Source organism: Leptonotus elevatus, chromosome 4 (assembly GCF_054856555.1).
Source record: "Leptonotus elevatus isolate MCC_2025b chromosome 4, RoL_Lele_1.0, whole genome shotgun sequence".
Taxonomy (NCBI): domain Eukaryota; kingdom Metazoa; phylum Chordata; class Actinopteri; order Syngnathiformes; family Syngnathidae; genus Leptonotus; species Leptonotus elevatus.
The window spans coordinates 9030836-9052180 of NC_141242.1; the positions used below are offsets into that span (position 1 = coordinate 9030836).

The 21345-nt window shown below is 42.8% G+C and overlaps 2 protein-coding genes and 1 long non-coding RNA gene across 6 annotated transcripts in view; 2 read left to right on the forward strand and 1 right to left on the reverse strand.

Moving 5' to 3' along the window:
• On the forward strand, nucleotides 1-10227 carry ppp6r2b (protein phosphatase 6, regulatory subunit 2b). Its single transcript, XM_086072889.1, has 24 exons — nucleotides 1-502; nucleotides 1745-1903; nucleotides 1988-2086; nucleotides 2172-2358; nucleotides 2792-2929; nucleotides 3005-3070; nucleotides 3664-3776; nucleotides 3847-3960; nucleotides 4066-4186; nucleotides 4270-4431; nucleotides 4491-4694; nucleotides 4768-4832; nucleotides 4916-5031; nucleotides 5264-5349; nucleotides 5422-5499; nucleotides 5579-5676; nucleotides 5737-5794; nucleotides 5904-6025; nucleotides 6109-6263; nucleotides 6356-6506; nucleotides 7429-7496; nucleotides 7601-7796; nucleotides 8715-8843; nucleotides 9792-10227. Exons 2-24 carry the CDS (start codon nucleotides 1776-1778, stop codon nucleotides 9823-9825), a joined length of 2688 nt encoding a protein of 895 aa, XP_085929015.1. The 5' UTR covers nucleotides 1-502; nucleotides 1745-1775; the 3' UTR covers nucleotides 9826-10227.
• The window catches only part of LOC147175412 (uncharacterized), a 22850-nt gene continuing 2926 nt past the window's right edge, over nucleotides 1422-21345 (reverse strand). For 2 of the 3 annotated variants that reach the window (XR_015094533.1, XR_015094532.1), the window contains 5 exons: nucleotides 20247-20500; nucleotides 13709-13909; nucleotides 11972-12041; nucleotides 2738-2927; nucleotides 1422-2055 (listed from right to left, as the gene is read on the reverse strand). This is a non-coding gene — a long non-coding RNA (uncharacterized LOC147175412). Of the gene's footprint in view, nucleotides 2056-2737; nucleotides 2928-11971; nucleotides 12042-12293; nucleotides 13910-20246; nucleotides 20501-21345 lie in introns of all 3 variants that reach the window. The other variant, XR_015094534.1, reaches the window with a different exon arrangement.
• On the forward strand, nucleotides 12767-20876 carry LOC147175413 (MOB kinase activator 2). 2 transcript variants are annotated; one of them, XM_086072890.1, is made up of 5 exons: nucleotides 12767-13152; nucleotides 17721-17860; nucleotides 17935-18031; nucleotides 19161-19285; nucleotides 20260-20876. In XM_086072890.1, the coding sequence occupies exons 1-5, from the start codon at nucleotides 13076-13078 to the stop codon at nucleotides 20520-20522; spliced, it is 702 nt and encodes a 233-aa protein (XP_085929016.1). In that variant the 5' UTR covers nucleotides 12767-13075; the 3' UTR covers nucleotides 20523-20876. The 2 variants fall into 2 exon arrangements, with proteins under 2 accessions (XP_085929016.1, XP_085929017.1); XM_086072891.1 differs by lacking the exon at nucleotides 12767-13152 and adding an exon at nucleotides 13186-13652.

Consider the following 21345-nt stretch of genomic DNA (forward strand, 5'->3'; position numbering starts at 1 on the left):
AAGACACTCCCTGAAGTCATCGCCACAGTATCTATAGAGACCGGGTGGAATAATGCATTCATCATTGGAATTGTGAAATATTTCGTCTCCAATCTTTCTAAAGTATTCCTTGTGTTTGCACTAATTGTAACGTGACTCTAAATTGTTATTTTAAATCCCTTGACGACATGTAACTGCTGACAGCGTCCCCATTCACGTCGTAAATGTCATCAGGCTGATGGTTACACGGCTTGACGGACAGCTGAACTTATGGACTACGTTTTATCTTCTCCGCCATTTTGATCGGTGACACCACCGGTCGTCGTTGATTTCGGCTGGTGTCGGTGCGGTCGACGGCGCTCCAAGACCACCGCGCTCCGGTGGGTGGATGGCGAGTGGAGGACACTGCTAGCGTGAAGCTAAAATACGCCACAATTGGAATAGAAGATCCCCGCTATCGGCCGCTCCGGGTGACCTGACTGCCCAAGCTTAGAGGATGACCGAGAACGATGACGACTGAAAGGTAAGCCTCGCTTGTCACATTAAAAATATTTTATTTAAAAAGGAAGTCAAGTGGAAAGTGCTGACGCAGAGCCGAGGGGGCTGACCGAGGAGGTCAGCTAGCTAGCTCGTCACATATAGCACGATAACAAATATAACACATTTATCTTTCCTTTGCAGTCTATGAAAGGAATGTCGCTAGTGGAAACCAACAGGGGAAGGTGTTATAAACGGGAGAAAAGCCAATTGAACCGTAGTGCTGTTAATTAAATGAATGGTAATTAAGCTTGTGTCATGGCTGCGTTACATGTCAAGTGACGCTCTTTTGCAACATATTTTACCCCGACAGACCTGTATAACATTTGTGTATTTTCCTAAATCATTGTTTGTGCTGTGAAACATAAAAAAATCCATACAACTAAACTTAAAACTACTGACCCTCTTGATCACTTTACATTATTAGAACTATACATATTGCACATATTGTACACGAAAAAAATAAAAATAAATCACGCCTTCCACCCCACTAAAAAAAAATCACATTAAGTATACAATACTGAAATTTCTCAACTTGCTTACACATTTACTAATAAAACACATTTACTGAGAAATGCGGGCTTGTTGAGGTATCTTGAATTATGTTGATTGAATGGCAACAGGTGGATTTACAGGTCAATTGCACCTTTTGCCATCTCGTGGAAGACCATTTAATTGTTTCGTCATCGCTGGCAAAGAGATGAAAATGTCAAAATCTTCTATTTTGCTTAACCTGTTAGGAACTTTCCTATCTGAGTGAGATGACCTGAACGTACTTTGAAAAAAGGTTCTTCTTCTAAAAGGAAGGGTGCCTTGATGCAACCTTTTAACCCTCCTTTAGCATATGTTGCACCTGACCAACCTTTATGAAAGAATATTACTCATAATCCTTGATGGCAGCAATATTTACAGCAACAGGCCACTGATGACGTTTATTGATGCTCTGTGAAGACATTTGCAAATAAGAAGCAAGAGAGGAGAGAATAAAAGGAATAGTATCCTGTGGAGAAGAAGCAATGATCAAATTATTCTACAAAATAAAAACTTATATTCGAAGCCCACTATAACAAAAAATCACACTATTGAGGGATGTAAAAAATTTGAAATTATGTAGTTAATTTTTTTTTAATTGTTCACCCTAACCCAAATTCATGTTAGTCAATAATTTCCACAAATATGCAGTGTTGTTTTATAGCACCAATCACAATACCAAATTCTCTCCATACAGCTAAGATCACGGTCCGCCGCTGACGTCAGCCATGTTTTGGAAATTTGACCTCCACACAGCTTCTCATCTGGAAGCATTACTAGACAAGGAGGATGTCACGCTCGCTGAGCTCATGGATGAGGAAGACGTGCTGCAGGAGTGCAAGGCTCAGAACAGGAGGTCATTATTATTACATCTCCTCTGCCTCCATCGTTGGCATCTCGCTGACTCGACTGACTTTCCTTTTCATTATGGCTTCTCTAGACTCCTCCTGTTCCTTTGCCAGGACCAGTGCATGCAGGAGCTGGTTCGCAAGATTACCACCGAGCCTCCTGCTGGTATAGAGGAGACCAAGCGATTCAAGTATATGCCGTTCATGCTGATGGTTACATATGCATAATGTGCCCAAATACATGTTCACAAGCATGTGTGTTGCGTTCATTGACAGGTATTCAAATGTAGCATGCGAGTTGTTGACAAGTGATGTGGGCGTGATCAACGACAAGCTGGGCAATGAGGAGCCTCTCTTGGAAAGCCTGTATGCCTTCCTGGAGCAGCCCTCCCCTCTCAACCCCCTGCTGTCATCATTCTTCAGTAAGACCATTGGGAACCTCATTGCACGGAAAACTGAGCAGGTAACATCTTTACTCTTAATTTGTCAAAGGGTCACAGTACCTTTTAATAGTACGCACTATCTTTATAGTCAGAGATTGGTTTAAGTTAAGTCACTTGCTCTTGTGTACAGTGGAACCTACAACCTAAGATGTGTTTACATGAAAAAAAAAAATTCTTATAGTCAGTAATGGAAATAATGTAAATGCTAAGGGACCCCCCAGAAAAGTTATTTTATTGACCTGACTCTTATGGTGTTCTACTCTATTTGCTTTAAAAAAAAAAAAAGAAGAAGGAAAAGCAAGGCACTCCCCAAATTCGGTGTCATCTATACTGGCAGTGTCTTAGAAGTAATTAAAAGCTAAATGACTGGCTTTGGCTGGCACGGTGGTTGCCACTTACGCTTGCAGAACCGCAGTTGACCTTGTGACCTTGGTGTTTCTGACTTGTGTTCAGGTGATTAGTTTCCTGCGGCGGAAGGAGGGATTCCTCGCCTTGGTTCTAAAGCACATCGACACGTCGGCCATGATGGATGTCCTGCTACGACTTATTAGCTGCGTGGAGCCGCCCCCTCTTCGACTGGAGACTCTCGCTGTAAGAGACGAATGAACGTATGGTTTACAAAGTGATGGGAACACTCATATTTTATTTTGTGGTTACTGTTTACAGTGGCTGAATGAAGAAAAGCTGGCCCAGAGACTCGTTAACATTATTCATCCGGAGATGGATGAAGAGGTACGTGCGCATTTTAGTCGTTTTGCAGCAACTCGTGAGGATTTCCCTGGCTTAATTGAAAGTAGTGGTGCCTTGACTTACAAATTACTTTAATACCCTGTATGTGGGCAAGGAGAGCCACAGTTGCTGATGCATTGGCAGTTAGTTGACTGAGCAAGGACAAACAGTCAAACCTACAAATACGAAATGAGAACATTCACAAGGAGCAGTCAGTCACACTGAACTAAAACCAGGGTTTTAATAGTTTTTTTTAAATTTCGTTTTGACTTTTGTTTATCAAATTCAGTTAGTTCATTTTGAGTGCAATTTTGGTATTTTTTAATTTTTTAGTGTTTTATTTATTAGATTTTTTTTCATATCGAGAGCATTTGTTGAGTGCAAGATAAAAAAAAAAGTATTGTGTGAAAAAAAAGGAATAATTACCAAATGACTGTTCAAATTTCCACCTTCCACTACAGGAATACCGAAATAAATACATTTAAAATCTACCCTGAAAGCTCATGTATGTAATGAATTGGCAAATGTGCAAATCAGTCTAGCTTTGACATTTACAATTCTGAAAGTCCACGTGTCTGTGTGTTACTTCTGTCAAGAGGCAGTCCAACGCATCCCAGACTTTGTGCGACATCATTCGTTTAAGCAGAGACCAGGCCAATCAGCTTCAGGAGCTGTCCCAGTCTGACCCGTTGCTGACCGTGCTGGAATCGTACGTCACACAGACACAATCGCTCCCGATCGAGCTTTTTACAAAGATGGTGTCCGTCTCTGTTCTGCAGGCAGGAGTGTGTGGAGCAGCTGCTCCAGAACATGTTCTCAGGAGACAGGACTGAGAGCTGCATTGTCAATGGGATTCAGGTTCTGCTCACTCTGCTGGAAATCAGGAGGCCTGTGTGGGTTGCCAAACCTTTCTTGCTTTTATCAACCTTCGCGTTGCTGTGAAATTGCCCAAACTTTCCATTTTGAAGCTCTTCTTCTTCTTTTTTCCGGAACGGCAGCGTGGATGGTGTCATGGACGCTCAGGGGTTTGAGAGAAGTTACACCGTTAACAGCAGCATCCTGTTGGCCATTCAGCCACACCTGCTTCATTTCCACCAGCTACTTCTGGAGCCTCCTAAAGTATGTAAAAGATGCACGAGATGAGAATATTTGGAGGGCTTCGTGAGAGCATCAGTCTCTTTGATCTCTATCCCACATTTTAGCGAAATCCTATGCTGACTACTTTGGGCATGCTGGAGGAACCTTTGGGGAACACGCGGCTGCACGTTGCCAGACTCATGGCCTCCCTTTTGTACACCAGCTCCGCCAGCCACGCAGTCATAGCACAGGAACTCTGCCGACTCAATACAATGGACCTGCTTTTGGTGAGACGAACCCACACTTTTCATTGTGCGTTGAAACAATGACCCAATTGTACTTTCAGAACTCGTTCTTCAAGTACACCTGGAACAACTTCCTGCACCTCCAAGTGGAGCTATGCGTGGCGGCCATCCTGCGGCCTTGTGCCCACGAAATGAGACTCCAGCCGGGTCTCGGCTCTCAAGATGACCTCAAGCCTCCTCAGGATGCGTCGACAGAGGTCGCAGCCGCCCAAGACAATTCTGCACATAATTTATTGGTGACGCACGTAGGTGTCTTTATCATGCTGATGAAATCTTTGGTGCTGTTTGACAACTAATCCCCCAATCCGATTTCTCAAGTTATTTCAGCATTGCCGCCTTGTGCAGAGAATTCTACTGGCTTGGGAAGAGAATGATAAAAGCCAGTAAGTGTAAGACTGTCGAGGATGCAGGGTTGTTTGTTTACTACTGTGTGGGACGATCCAAGTGTGGAAATTGTCTGTTTTAGGTCAGAAGGTGGAATGAGGAGAGGCTACATGGGGCATCTGACCAGAATCGCCAACACGATTGTCCACAATCTGGAGAAAGGCCCGGTTCACACCCAGATTACTGATCTCATCAGCGGTACGAGTAGGCAGTAATTCATTCACGTCGTCCACGCTATCGGTACTTGACTATCACTTAATGCTGCAAAGATGGATATCGATACTGTATAACGTGTGCGCAATATGCTAGTTTGTGGCCACAATATACACATTTGTAGCCATGAAAGAGGTATAACATGCATGTAAAATACAATTGACCATTTTTCAACTACCCTCCGGATAATGTTGTGTTTTTTCCTTTTTGGCTGTAGAGCTACCAGATGACTGCAGGGGGCGCTGGGAGACTTTTGTGAACCAGACGCTTTCCGAGACCAACAAGAGAAACACCATAGATCTGGTAAACATGTGCAATACATAACACAGCTTTTTAAGATTATAAACTCCCCTACGTTTTGTTTGTGTCTTTTAGGTTGGCAGCGGTAATCCACGGCCATCCTCGGAAGACGACATGGAGAGCCCCTTCCCCAAAGAACTGACACTCCAGCAGGTTTAAGCGCACACGTAGAATATAATGAGTGTCTGCTAGGACGCCTTGTAAGCAAACCGTTTTTGTGTTTATGCTTCAGGCTTTCTCAGACTATCAAATTCAGCAGATGACGGCCAATTTTGTCGATCAGTTTGGTTTCAACGACGACGAGTTCACCGATCACGACGACGGCATTGGGTGTGTGTGCTACAGTGGGCCTGCATGTGGGACTTTAGTCTAACGCTTCTCTCATTGCAGGGCAACGTTTAATCGAATCGCAGAGATTAATATCAACATTGACGCAGGCCAGGACAGTGTGAGTTTAAGAATCACACAGCTTGTTATTGTGTTTTTAGACGATAAAGTGCTGTTTTTCTGTATTAAAACAAATCAAACCTTTTGAGAGTGCTACGTCTACTTTGCAGGCCAATACGGCTTCGTTTGACGCCTGCGCCAAGGAGAGGATTCAAGCCTTTGATGATGACGAAGAGGACATCTGGGATGAAAAAGAATTTAACTATGAAACACAAACCAAGTCAAGGAACAGGTTTGCAGATGTTCTCATTGCAGCCTTAGTCACCCTCAACAGTGTCACAACGTGGAGATGTTTATTTGATCTCCCCAATCAAGGTTCGGTGGGCCGCAGGCAGCCCAAGGCCAAGCCCCGAGTAAAGCGTGCGATAGGTCGGCGACTCCTGACAAAGCAGCGAGCTCAGATTCTGACGAAGGAGAGGAGCTGAAAGACGACATGGACCCGTTCTCCAGCCAGACGGAGGCCACAAAGAGTGAGATAGCATATGATCATCATACCATTGTTTGGGTCGCTCGGAGGGAATGACAGGCTTTGAGTAAGTGCCTCATGTTGATTGTTCCTCAGACTCCGGCTGGATTGCAGACTTTGGGGAGGTGAACTCAAAGGCTCCCGCGGCAGGCGGCGGCTTTGCAGCCTGGGATAGTCCCCAGCCCGCCGCCACTGAGACACAGGAGAAGGGCTGGGCCAAGTTTACAGACTTCCAGCCTTTCTGTTGGTGAGCCTGCAAAACGCCTGCTCGTACCCAGCAATACGATCACAGCTGGAAATCTCACAGCTAAATGTCTCCAACCACCACGAGGTTTTGTTTCCGCTCGTTGCCCGCACAACTTGAAGAGAAGCAAACCCTTAAATTCAAACTTTAGCAACCTGCAGTTAGTGGCATTTATGAGGAGCAGAACAAGGCCGGGGCGACATTCCAAAAGAGAAACCACCAAAACGTGCTCAGTGAATTTAGTCCTCAGTCCAGTTCTACAGGCCCTCTCTCTCAGGCATCTCATCCAGAACATTCACTGTAAATGAATTAATGGCTATCTGGAGTCGACATGGTCCCAGTGTAATAATAGTCTTCTCATAATGCCCTCACATGTGAGAAAGGAGAGCCGCACAGTTAGGATGCAATTTTCAAACACTTAATAAATCCTGGGACAATGGTAAAACAAAAACATACATGCTCACGCATAGGTTGCTGTCAGCCCACGCACCCCACCAAGTCCCGCCTCTTAAAGGCACATATACAGTAAAGCTATTACAATACACACAGTATTTAACCATACACATTATATCGTTGCTTGAGTACATTTTGGTGGTTTAAAAGTGTGTTTATAGTGTGCGAATGGAGTAAAACTAGTATTAAAAAATGACAATATGTCTTATGTACATCGTCTCAATTACAGATGTTCACCACAAATGTGCCTGGAACCCCGCAATCAAAGGGGGTTTCACTATGTAGGTATGCATATTTTTGCTAGTCCAAGGTGTCAGCCGCTGAATGTTTTGGATCATGTCGGAAATTAAATTTAGAGCTGGGAATGCAAGGAATGTGACCTCCCGGACTTTCACCAGACTTCTCAAAATGGTTGCGGTGTGTTTGTCATGCTCTCTCTCACTCATGTTTTTGACATAACATCTATCCCCAGTTCTGAAACAGGCCCCCGGTGCAGCTCACCCGTGGACTCGGACCTTAGCACCAAACCAAGTCAGAACCGTAAGATGTGCTTGATTGTTTTTCGTAACGGAAATACAAACATTAAGAGTGGAATTAATCCCTCCATGCTCAATAAATGGGTCTCTCTCATCTTTCCCCTCCAGCCTGCGTGTGGAGCGTATGCGGGGCGAGGAAAGCACCCCTGGTGGCGTCGGACAGCTCCTCCTCCAGCAGCTCCGACACGGACGAAGATGAAAGCAAGACGGGGCCCGCGACCACCGAGACCATCAACACTGGCGACGGGAAGGAGACCATCCGGCTCACCGTGGACGCCAAGAACGAGCGTGCCGTGTTCAGCAGGTACGAGAAACGTGCTCACCGACCAATACTTTAGCTTCAAGAAGCTACAGACTGCAGCGGATTCGTTTTAGTCCTCACGTAGCCTTCATTTGAGTCACTGACAGTTTATTCTATCTCCAATCTACTGTTTCTCACAAAGATCGTCCCTCCTTTATCCCTCAAAGCTTTTCCCTCTCCCTCCCTCTTCTCTTTGTTGCTGTTCTGATATCGCCCCCACCTGTTTCTTCCCACCTGTTTCACCCACCCCCACCCCTCCCCCACCCTCAGAGTATTCAGACCAGCCACTAGACGGTATGTGAAGCGTGTGATGATTTTCTGGTGTTTATGTGAGAAAAAAAATTGGTCTTAGCAAAAAGACTTGTTGCTTGTTGTCTTGAAGGATGCGTGTGATGATCAAGACTAATTTATCAGTGGACTGCACTAACCACTACATACCCTTACATTAGCTTAGCTAGTCCCTATTCCCAAGACCAGTCCAGCATTAACACAGCCATAAATAGCAAAAGGAGTTGTCTGTGGTCTCACATGTGAGCAACAGATGTTTGCAATAATGACATATCTAGTGCATCATTTCCTATTAAACATCCAGCGAGTGTCTTTCCTGTGGAGCGAGCAAGTGGGGAAGGTCCCCGTTTTACCACATGGCATGCTTTGAACAAAAAAAACTCTTTTCAGTCCAAGTCAATGCATTAGCACGCGACTAACTAACAAATACTCCCACCCCTTTTACAAGCATGCACAATTTTGATCCTTGTTTGGGCTGCGCAGCCGGGCACAGTCAACAGCCGATAACGACTGTGTGCTTTTAACCAGGATGTGCAACCAATGTTTGTTTTCTCTCTGGTGGGAGCTCGTGTGACTAACTCTCATTTTCTCCTCTTTGCAAAGACCACTGTTTTTTGTTTGTTTCTTTTGAAGTCACGCAGAGAAGACGGCAGAGGACAAAGGGAAAGGAAATGAGGCGGATGCGGAATCTGGAAGGAAACACGGAGACTGTCCCAGTCCAGCTAAGACCAGTCCTACACAGCAGCCTGCTGCTGTCACACAGTAAGTACTGTCTATGTTGAGTTACTTCCTCAAATTGGATCTAGGGGTGTTTCCTCAAATAGCAGCTGGGGGTGTACGTTTACTCAACTGCAGGGAATTATCAGGCATTTCAAGAGGAAAGGTATTTTCTCAAAAAAATAGGTGTTTGTTCCCTCAACTGCAATGAGTGCAGTCTTTAAAGTGGAAGTCAACCTTAAACAATTCTTGAAAATAATATGTTATATATAACCTCACTAGTCTAACCATGACATTCTGATTAATATTAAATTTGTGAAATATGAGTTATGAAGCGAAATCCAGCCTTTTTTTGCCATCTTAGGGGGCGGCAACACCGAATCACAGCTCACCTGTTTTCTGAAGCTGAGCTGTGATTGGCTGTTACCTGAGACCTGAGCAACATTGATGTCATCTTCAGTCGACAGCATGTGGCAAAATGGCCACCTCCTGAGATGGATAAAAATGGCTGGATTTTGCTGCTCAACTCATATTACACTAACGCAAAATTAACCAGAATGCCATATTTAGACTAGTGGGGCTGCATAGAAAGGACATATTGTCAACATTTTTTGGAGGGTTGACCGTAAACATCAGCTTTACAGATGCCAGACCCTTCTCTACAGGCAGTGTGTGTCATACTATGACATCTACTGCAACACACAGTGGAGGTAACTAAAATCAACTGTTCCGAGGAGAGTGAAAGAACGCATGCAATTAATTAAGGTGCGGCATTCAATGCCACTAAATGAGGAAATGTCACACATGCTCAGAATGTTTATTTTAGGGGAGAGAAAGACGAACAATTATGGCTCGCCTCCATTCTCTCCATTGTTTCCCTGCACTTTAACATCTCTCTTGTCACACATCACGGAGCCCAATGCTGTTTTATTGCTTCTAGTCGCACTCAACTGTAAACCTGTCCTTTTTTTTTTTTGTCAATTTGTTTTACAGAGAGAAGCAGCCCTCCGCCAATGGGCCGGCCTAACCACATCATCATCATCATCATCAACGGCCACCCTTCCACATGCAGCCACGCCGTTCTATGATTTCTCTTAGCAGCCATGTTTGTCAGCCCAGTGGCACACTTGCATTCGATGCTAGAGAAGCATGAGGTTACACATTAATGATCTGACCAAGACAAAAACAACAGTCAGGGGAGGCTTATCTCGCGCATGAATCGGAGCTCGGAGCGAGTTTTGCAGCATTTGACTGTTGACACTTCAAACACACAACAAAACAAAATTTTCAGCTCAGCATTTATGTGTATTATTTTAATTTATTTATTTATCTTTTATGTAGCTGGTTTCTCAATCTCGTTGAGATTAAGATTTCAAGAGAGACCTAGTCAAGACAGGCAGCACCAAAAAAAAAAAAAAAATTACAAAAATACAAAGTGTAAGGAAAGCTGTATGAGCATTTAGTCCATATCCTTGATATCTAGCTTAAGTAAACGGAAACGCCGCCCAAAAACATGACTAATAAATAACAGTTCCATTAGTGCGCCCTAATTGGTTTACTTGAAAGTAGGTATCAAGGATATGGTGACAGGCAAATATTTTCAACATAATGATCATACCTGATCGAGCGTATCGGAAAAATGGAGAATCAATCTCTGTTCTGGTTTAAATGTGTGTGCGTGCGTGTGAGAGAGAGTGAGCTCTGTCCGACGTGCAGAGGTTACTCAGGTCCGAGGAGAGGTATGCCCGATACAAAAAGAAAGCACACACACACACACACTGTGTTATTTAAAATAAAATAAAAATCCTCCAAAAAGACACAGATGTGCATGTTCCCATTCATACCTCCTCCTCCTCGGAACTGTCAGTGTACTATTGTGATCTTTGCACCTGTATTAGGTTGTGGCTACTCTTGGTAATGAACGTAATATAAATGTATAATATACACATATAATCATCTATTTTTTGAACAAACGATGGAAAAAATGAACGTGTATGTGTTTTTGTGTCGTTGAAATGAGGCAATAATGATGTTTTGGTATTCCAGCATCAGTTCCAGAGGAAGGCGTGTATGTGTGTGTGTGTGTAGTCTTCCATATCATTGCGCTAATATCTTTATAGCGCATTAGGCAACCAGCTGGAAAGTGAGACAAAAAAAAGACAAAAATAAAAGTAGGTACCAAGCGTGTTTCCTCACACAGTGGCCAGGGGCGTTTGTTTACTTCATTGCGGACTGTGTGAAGCGTTTATTCAGGATAAGGCGTTTATTTACCTTTCCATTCGTCTCTTAGGGATGGTGGGGACTTTAGTTACACATTGTCTCTGTGGAATTATTTGCAGGTAGCACATTGCTCTAGTGGTTAGCATGTCTGCCTCACAGGGTTCAAACATTGGCTCAGGCCCTCGCTGTGTGGAGTTGGTGTGTTCTCCCCACACTTCACCAAACACTCTGATTTCGTCCCACATTCCAAGAAGATGCACGTTAGGTTCAGTGAAGACTACATTGTCCGTAAATGTGACTGCTTGTTTGTCTATGTTAGCTGGACGAATAGAACAATTTGGGTAGATCTGAATCTGATTCATAAGCATTTTGTTCTATTTTATAAAGGCTCCATTAGACTGTAGAATGGCACTCATGTACAGTACATGTTTGAATACGTTTTGCTTTCTGCCAAAGCCATTGAGTATTCCCAGCATCTATTTTTGGCAGCCATTAAAATCCAAAGCAGCAGTGAGCCCCCCCCCCCCCACCTTAATGAATGTGATGCTTTTATTTGTTCCATGTATGAAGTGCACAAAAAAAATCAGGTTTCAGGGAGGAGTAAAATGGGGATTTTTGACCGCTGAATTATCAAAGTCATTTCCAGTGTAGGAGATTGCTGCGCAGATGTGACTGTAATGGCACAATGCTTTGTAGGAATGGCAAGGTGTGTGTGGTAGAAAATAAAGTGTTGTGAAATGCCTTTCTTTGTCAGAAACTGATGCTAGTGTGTTTTTCTTTTTTAAAGCAACGTGTCTGTTACTTGCTGTCACTTTAGCTTGTAAATTCATATATGAACTTAATAAATATGTCAAAAGAAATGCGAGTCAGTATATGTGTGTGTGTGTGTGTGTGCGTGAGAGGCCTACTGTGACACGGATGGACACATGCACAAACAAAACAAATATGTTTACCTTGAGGGCAGGTGAGCTTCTGGTTGGTTGCACACCATCAACTACTCCTTGGACAGCAGCTGACTTTCCACTGAAAATCAAAGTAAAATCATTCTTTTGAAATAGTTTTGGCCATTGAGAGAAGTTGAAATATATTATGCTTACATATTGCCCCCCCTCTTTTTTTTCCTTTTTTTTTTACTATTTAAAACAGTTCCTAGGTGTCCCATTTGACACAATCTGGCCAAGCTACATTGTTGTTTGATGTGCTCATAGCGCATAGCTGTGTCGATTATACAGTACACTTTAAATTTCAAATGGATTGAAATTGGGTCACACTCACTTGAAAATGGAGGCTCTTCACCCAGCCAAACTGCCAAGTCATGGGCAGGGAAATTACAGTATCGTTTCCATGCCACGGTGAATTCAGCCTGTTTTGAGGGGGCGGCCCCCAATCTCATGCAAATGAGCGCCTTGTGTGTTCCAATCTGTTCTTCTAATCTATCATCTCTCTTTATGTTTTGTCACCGTGTGGAATTTGTTTTTGGTGTTTCACTCAAACACATAATTGAGAACTGTGAGGCAGACCTGCGAACCACTAGTGCACCGCGCTGCCATCATCAGATCAAGTTTTACAAATAGCACTCATTGCTGTGGGCAGTTTGTCCCTCCTCTCTTTTTAGCCGCCTTTACTTTGTGTGCATCTGCTCCTCACACACACACACACACACACACTCTCTCTCACACACACGTTATGGAAAGGGGAAGGGGTGGAGTATTTCAACTAGTGTTGGTGAAACCTGCCTGTCCGCTCATAGCTGAGGAGGCGGCGCTTGTGGGGCGTGGGACTCCAGACAAAGAGACACACTCACTCACACACACCGCTCACCCACACACACACGACTGAAGTCGAACAGCTGGAAACGATCTTCAACTCCTGGGACTACTTTTTCTTTCTTTTTTTCCCCCCCCAGCTAACAAAGTTGTCAAAAAAAGGGGGAGCTGAGTGCTTTCCAGCTGTGTGGATCCATAAGTTGTGTTAGAATATGCTGTGCGTAAAAGTGCGTGCGTATTAGCGTGCTCGGGATGGAAACTGGGGGCTGGCTTTGCTCTTAGCTACCCGCCATGGGGGGTTGCCATAGTTACCCCACCGCCACCAAAGTGGACGGCAACGCTCCTCCTGACGTCTGCGATGGCAAACTGTAAGTTGCGCTTTAACATTTTCTCGCTTAAAAAAAGAAAAAAAAGAAGCAAGAATGTCCTGCAGATAAGAGCGTAAAGTGTGCGTCGCATATTTGCGTGATGGCATCAGTGGATTCCTCGGGCAGACGAGTAGTGCAAAGTGATAGCAGCGAGCTGAAGTTATTGCGCAAATGTTTGCTCTTTTAAATACACGCTGTTGATTCCAACTCGGCAACAGGACAGCAGGCCAAGATAAACACGCGTCACCTCCACTTGCCCAGTGTTTATGTACAAACACGCCAGCTGTGGGTCCATTGTGCGTTTTGTGTGTAGACCACCTCTATAGGCCCAGAGGCCTTAAAGGGGTTCAAGGAAAAGAAGACCAGGCAGGACAGGATGTTCGCTCCATTTCCTTCTACCAAGCAGCACAGTTCTTTGAGGGAATTTCCACTAAGGGGTACCAAAATAGGCACGGTGGACTAATGGTTAGCACATCTGCCTCAGAGTCAAGAGATACCAGGTTTGACGCTTTTTTTCATTACATCAGCATGACTGTGAAGAAAAGGGACGACCCACCTGAAGCATCGAGCGTGTCTGTTGAACTTAACATGACGGTGGATCACATCTGCTTCACGGTTGCGAGGTTCTGGGTTCGATTCTCGTCCTCTGTGGACTGTGTGTGGAGTTAGCATGTTCTCCCCTGCTTGCGTGGGTTTTCTGCGGTTACTCTGGGTTGCTCCTACAGCCCAAAAACATGCAGGAGAGGCTCCAGCTCACCTGACAAGCGGCATAAAAAAAAAAGGTTGGATAGATATTAAAATAATCATAACACTGTATGAGGGATTTGTTGTGTTCATGGGCAAACATGACAAAATACACAACATAATGCTAGTTCTGGATTATTTTTTTTGTTCCTTTTGAGAAAAGTGAAAAATAAAGCCAGCAGAACAGTTTTATTCAAATTATTTAACAATATTTTTGTTCTAGGGTCGATAAACAACATAACATTCAACATATTCAAGCCTGTCAAATTGACCAGTCCTAAAAGCATTTTAATAATGAAAAAAAAAAAGCTTATTTTATATTGATGAGGGTCATATTCTCCCATGAACATTTCTGGTGTACCAATGAAACAAACACAGCCTGAGAGTTAAAACACAATAATTAATTGATAGACTATGTGAAAAACAAACCAATCATTGGGTTACTTTCGCCCTAAATCAATCAAGGAAATTGAAAAAGAAAAAAAAGAAAAACGTGAAAGTAAAAGTTGCCAGCCCCTTTTTGTGTAATGTATCCTACCTTTCTGAGCGCACTTTTGTTGGATTTTTTAATATAATTATTACTTGATTTGGCAACCGTTGGCACCATATAGTGTTATCGTATAATATAATAGCAATACAAAATGTAATCTATATAAAATATAGTGCTCGTAAGTCAAGGTACCACCGGTAATGCTTTTCCCTGGAGATTTTGTATTTAAAACAGCACTGCGATTCAATTATGAATTGAATACTTTGAGATGGAATCCTGTGTGAACTCTACCTAGCAACACAAACAAATGTGTGACATAAATAAAGTGAAGAATCCCAACAATTCCGTCGATCTGCATTGTTACGCCTGCTAGATAGCAATCAAGCTTTTTTGTCTTCTTGTCACTCACGATGTTCTCTGTGGATCTTCTTTATTGACACTGTAGTATTTCTTCATCAGATAATATAATAGTTCATTTGTTATCTGGCTGATATGATGTCAAAACATTTACTATGCTATCTAACAGTGGCAACGCGCATCGACACAACTGAACTGCACTGCTTGGTGGAAATGTGGATTAATCACACTCTCAGCCACCTTGCTGACCTTCACGTTGGGCTTGGACCATTAGACTAATTCTCTCTGGGTGCGAGAGCCCCCGCAGAACAGATAGTAAGCAGGCGAGGTCGGAACAAGGAAACGACCAGCTGCTGTCTAAAAGCAGTACGGCAGCTGCATGATTGTGTTGCAAATAATGCAACTACAGCGGTACCTCGTCTTACGAGTTTAATTAAAGCTTGTAACTCAATTGACTTGAACAGTGGACATTCAATTCCAGCTGGAAATGAACGGTAAAACTTATCACCAAACAGCACATATTTGCCGTCCATTATGTTTCTCACATATTTTCAAAAAGGTGAGTAGTTATTATACTTTGTTGTATGTTTATTATACAGTGTTAAATGTCCCTTTAGATTTGTAGATCATAACTTGAAAGTCAACAGATAGAGCTCGACTTCAGTTGATTCAGTGTATGTCACCAATAGGCGTGCTTTGAGATACGATTTTAAGTATTTTTTAAATAATCACGCTTGTATATCAAAACACTCTTATCTTAAATCACCTTTCTCCATTGAAATCAATCGAAATGCATTTAAACAATTCCAGCCTCCCACAAAACACCCAGAATGTGATTTTACACCTGTTTTTCATAAGAAACATTCCACTCAACACTATTGTACTTATTCACCCATTCACTCCCAGCCGTTTTCACTGAAGCAACCACCCTTCGCTCCCAGCTGTTTTACTGGATTTTGACTGATTTTGCAAAGCCCACAGAATATTGTGTTCTATTTCTATAAAAACATGGACCTACCAAAAGAAAGATTAGGGTCTCTTCTTTCATCAGAAAAAAAAGTGTGTTTGTGTCTGTTTTCGTTTTGCAGCAATTAGCATTAGAATATAGCTAAGTTTCAACATTATTCACAAACCAGTTGAAAACACTGGGGAAAAGAACTTGTTGCAACATGGCCCTGGTTGATCTCTTATACTCTGCTGCTACCAACTGGCCATTTTTTTGTAATAACTACCCTTGCTTTAAGCAACCTCTTCAGGTCAGAGGCTGCATCAAAACACACACACACACACAAAACGTTTTTGGGACCATGGCAATATTTAAAATAGAATATTTTTATACATTTTTGGGAGCAAATGAGTTGAAAATTTAATTTAAAAAAACTATTCTTCTATCCACATTACCTGCAAACGCAGAAATGAAAACACAAAAACACGTATGTGTCTAATGTACTGCATCCTTCCTTGTTCTCGTTCTGTGGGTCTTCTTGCAAAACAGGCTTAATGGCACATTACTGCCACCAACTGATATTGTCCTTCCCCTGCAAGGAAACCAATGTGAATTGAAGCCGGCTGATTGTTAAGTACGATGCCGCCATCGAGTTGTGGGGTCTGAACGTACTCAGATTTTGCTCATATCTCAAAACCAAAAAATTGGTCAAGCAACACCTAGTATTTCGAAAAACTACTAAGTCAAGACACTCTTATCTCAAGGCATCTTACAGCTCCAGGGCCTTTCCCATTTGTTTGTTTACGTTGCAATCACTTTGGAAGATCCCATATTTAAAGCCGAGATTTTTGTCCTTATGTGGCTACAAGAATAGTACAGGATTTTCCACACAAATCTGAACAGGACCACACATGAGAAAGTACTCGGTATGAAACCATCCATCCACTTGGCACTTTCCATCCAGTCTATCCCATCTGATTTTGAACAAAAGGCAGCGTGCACCCTGGACTGGTCACCGGTAAATGGCTGGGCACAAAATGACAAGCAACTATTTACATCTATAGACAAACACCATTCAAAAATCTTTTTTGGAAGAAGCTGGAGAAAAAAACAATGGAGATTCAAACTCGGATCTGCTGAATGCGAGGCAGACCACCACCTATTGTGCGTCCTTGCCACATGATGTGTAAAAAAGCCTGTCTTTGCTGCAGCCTGGCTCAGTGCTTTGCATGTGCAGTATTCAAACGTTGCCAACTGTTTTGCCTTTGGTCCATTTCCATACATTTATACAGCAGAGGGGATACTGCGTTTACGACGGTACTGACATACGAGGTTTTGAAGTCACTAATGTTGCGCAATGAATTGGTTTGTTTTCCAGACTTTGGCTAGAAACTAAAATTTGTGTAGAAATTGGACGCCAATGCTTTACAGCTGTCGCTTAAAGTGGAAGTCAACCTTTAACAATTCTTGACAATAATATGTTATATGTAACCTCACTAGTATAAACATGACATTCTGATTAATATTATTTTTGTGGAATAAGAGTTATGAAGCAAAATCCAGCCGTTTTTATCCATCTCTGGAAGCGGCCGTTTTGCCACTTGCTGGCGACTGAATATGACATCACAGTTGCTCAGGGCAGGCAACGACCAATCACAGCTCACCTCTTTTCTGAAGGTGATTGGTTGTTACCTGAGACCGGAGCAACATTGACGTCATCTTCAGTCGACAGCAGGTGGCAAAATGGCCGCACCTTGAGATGGATAAAAACGGCTGGATTTTGCTGCTTAACTCATATTCGACTAACACAATATTAACCAGAATACCATATTTAGACCAGTGGGGCTTTTTTCAGGGGGTGGGGGTGTGACATCCCCTTTAATAACTGGAAAGCAGAATGAATTTAGAAATGCAGGAAAGGTCGAATGCTCGACTGAGTGCCCACATCACACTGCACAGTTGCCAATGTATGTATGTGTAGTTAACTCCAGACCGTGAAATGTATCATAACCCCTGCTCTGTGCTTCAAAGGGGGATCAACAACAACATCCTGGAGTCGCGTCCGTACCTCCAGCAGGAGCACGTGTGCCAGCACATCAACCATATGGACATGTGCGCGCTCACGTCGCTCCCGCCCGGCGTGGACAAGGCCGAGTGGCTGGCCAGCAACAGTGAGCGACTTCACTTTCAGTGACACGCTGACTTAAAGATGATGCGCGGTTTCATTTTCGCCCTTTCTCCGCAGCCGTGTCGTTTTTCAAGCACATAAACCTGTTCTCCAGCGCGCTGTCAGAATTCTGCACCCCCAGCACCTGCCCGACCGCCTGTGGACCAGGCGACACGTGAGTTAATGGTGCACGGCGCTGCGAAATGGAGCCGTCACGATAATATGGTTATTTATGCCGTCGTTATTTTGTGAGGTGAACCTTTAAAAGTCGTGTGTGTTTTATGTGTATTGCTGCCACCACATAAAAAGAAGGTGAAACCCAGTGAAGCGCTATGGAACAGTTTAAAGAGACATGCAGTCAACCCCCGCCTATTCGCAGGCCGCTTTATACACGACAAATTTGAGTTTTGGTGTCGAATCTACACTGAGCTATGACTATTTTGTCGTTTTTATGTGCTTTTTGAAATGCCCTAATTCAACAATGTCAAGCAAATTTTTGTTGCGAGCCACATTATAAGTTTGTTTTTCCTCGGAGATCCATTATGACTGTCAAGCCATATAACTGTATGCTCGCTTACATACTACACAACAAATCAGTGGATAACTAGTTCTGAAATCAGAAACCAACAACAATAACAATAACGATTTTAAAAGTGAGATAAAAAAAAAAAATTCCAATATATGTTATTAAAAGTGAAGACAATTTGCAATTTTGATGTTTTAGCAAATAGACATGCACAACATGATTTGCTTTCGCGGGCCACAAAACAAATAATGTGGAGGGCCGAATCTGGCCCTCCGGCCTTGAGTTGGACACCTATGCCTTAGATGAATGATAATTATACTACTAATAATAAAAAATAATTTAAAAAAAACAGTGTATCCCGGCATACTCTGTTTGGCTCTTGCTGACTCAACTACTTTTTTTTATGTTTAAAAAAATGTTGGAGGTTGAAATGATTTTTTTAAGGTAATTAAAGGATAGCTGCTTGTTAAACCGTGAGTCTAAAAAAATACTGCAAACTGCAGAGCGCACAAGCCCCCATAAAGATAGTAAATGCAGAAATTGACACTTGACAATTAGTGAAGCATACATGCAGCTGACATTTTGCTGATCACAAATACTAACGAAATTGTGATGTCACAATTTGGGAAATAGGCAGCTCATAAAAGATTTACTTGGTTGCTTAATTTCACACCCAACTACAGTATTTGTACAAGATAAGCCATCAATTTTCCTAAATATTTCCTCTTTATTGACTATGCTTTCTCTCTCTCTCTCTTTTTTTTAATTTTTTTTTTAGAGTTTATGTTTGGACTGACGACCATGGCAGAAAGCTGAAATGTTCTGCTCCTCTGTACTTTGACTATGCCATGTCCTACATTCAGGACCTTCTCACAGATGAAGAGGTGTTCCCTACAAAAGCGGGTAAAGACCTGAACGCACGCACCAACTTTCAATGCCTTGCTCACTCCCTTTTAAGCACCGTTTGGATTTCAGGCATCCTCAATTTGAACCACCAACTCAATCAGTGAAAAAAAAAAAAAAAAGCCCTACAAAATTGGTAGTGTTGTTCCCATACCGTTTTTTGGCCCCCGATACTGATTCCGATACCCAAGTTTGTTTTTTCTCAACATGAAAAAGCTGTCCTGCCATTGGTTCAGAACATTCAAGGGCCAATAGGATATCTTAGCTCGGCATGCAGTGAACATGTCCCACATCAGTGAATGTCGTGCATGAGCAAGACACAAGATGCTGCATCCAAAGTTCTGTATTAGTGTCAGAATTGATGGTATCGGCATGTTACTTGTTAGTACTCACCTGCCGATACCAGTATCAGTATCGGAACAACACTAAAAATTAGTTTAGACATTCAACATGAAATTGGGTGGTAATGTATGTTCTCAATCGGATATATAAATACTCTACTACAACAACAGCCCAAATAAATAAATAAATAAACAATGCTGTATATATTTATATGTTTTTTTTCCCAATCTGTCTGTGCGCGGTCAGCCATTTTGTTTTGAAGTCACCATTTTGGGTGAATTCCAGGACTTTGATGAACTCTTATTATGAGCCCCAATTGGAACCGACAGATGGAAGATGACGAATCACAAAACTTTTTTTACCAACGTGATGTGGGCCGAGCAATCATGTATGTGGGCTAGACGTCAACGTTTGAGGATAATAATAGCTTTGAGTTACACTAAACAGGCCCATATTTCACAGAGTAATTACTTTTGTGAGTAAGCTCATCAATATTCAGTATTTACACTTTTGCTTGATGGTGTGCCATGATGACATTTAATTTAATGTAACATGCGTGCCTCGGTTCGCTAAATGTTGGCACCAGGAAATTTGCCGAAAATCCCCCTCAAGCGCTCACCTTTCAATTTCAGGCTCAGTGTTCCCCACCGGCTTCATCTTCCTGGTGCAGAAGGTGTTTTTGTTGCTCTTCAGGACTCTGGCCCACATCTACTGGTCCCACTTCCGTCAGACGCACGCGCTGGGCCTGCACGCGCACCTCAACACGCTCTTCACGCACCTCACGCTCTTCTGCCGGCAGCACGCGCTGCTGGATGCCGAGGACACTGAACCGCTGCAGGACCTTATCTTGGCTCTGGGACTACAAGGAGGAATCTTGGAAAAACAAATGAAATGAAGGATTACTTTGAAAGGCGCGCCCTGGTCAGCAGTATCGGGCTCCTGTTGTGTATAGTTGATGTTGTGATTGAAATCTTGCTGGTCATTAAAGAGCCACGACGTTATTTAATTGAAAGAAAAACCACGCAGAATCAACGGACTTTTGACAATCCAGTTAAACGTGTAATTGTGTTTAACATGTACATCCGCCATAAAGTATGATACAAGGTTGTCAAGACGCATGATACACACACACACAGTATATATCCTCTGCTGAATGATGTATGGAATGACTTGTGTTTGTATGTATTCTACTTGTGCCAGAAACACGTGTCTGAAAAATAAATAATATGTAAATAACATTGAAATGTCATATTATCAAACTTGTCATTTATCCATCCGTTGTTTACGATAAGGGTTTGTCATCATTAGGATAACGTGTGAGTCCATGCTGGCTGACTTTGGTTGATAGGCGGGGTGCGCCCGAGACTGGTCACCAGTCAACCTATGGACAATTTAGTGTCTTGAGTGACCCTAACATGCATGTTTTTGAGATTATGGGAGGAAACTGCGCGGCTGTGCTGCCTCAAACTGCTCACTGTTGGGCAAACAGCGCCACCTCCTGGCAAACGCCTCAGCAGATGATAAGCTTAGAAGCAGAACTGGTATTTATTGCGCCAGAAGTACGTGGTAGAATGAAGCAGCAATAACACAACGGCAATAAATGAAAACAGAAAACTAGAAAACAGAAGGGAGTGTACGCCGCAAAATAGTCTTTGGTGTTTAATAGTGTTGATGTGAAGACACCAACCTACTAATTCATCTTTTTCATCAATAACAAA

Bases quoted from the DNA above. Each gene is read 5' to 3' on its own strand.
- ppp6r2b (XM_086072889.1), top strand. From the start codon at position 1,776: ATGTTTTGGAAATTTGACCTCCACACAGCTTCTCATCTGGAAGCATTA. The intron at 5,677-5,736 runs GTGTGTGTGCTA...CTCTCATTGCAG, and splicing joins GATCACGACGACGGCATTGG to GGCAACGTTTAATCGAATCG. The intron at 6,264-6,355 runs GTGAGATAGCAT...ATTGTTCCTCAG, and splicing joins CCAGACGGAGGCCACAAAGA to ACTCCGGCTGGATTGCAGAC.
- LOC147175413 (XM_086072890.1), top strand. From the start codon at position 13,076: ATGGGGGGTTGCCATAGTTACCCCACCGCCACCAAAGTGGACGGCAAC. The intron at 13,153-17,720 runs GTAAGTTGCGCT...TGTGCTTCAAAG, and splicing joins GACGTCTGCGATGGCAAACT to GGGGATCAACAACAACATCC. The intron at 18,032-19,160 runs GTGAGTTAATGG...TTTTTTTTTTAG, and splicing joins GCCTGTGGACCAGGCGACAC to AGTTTATGTTTGGACTGACG.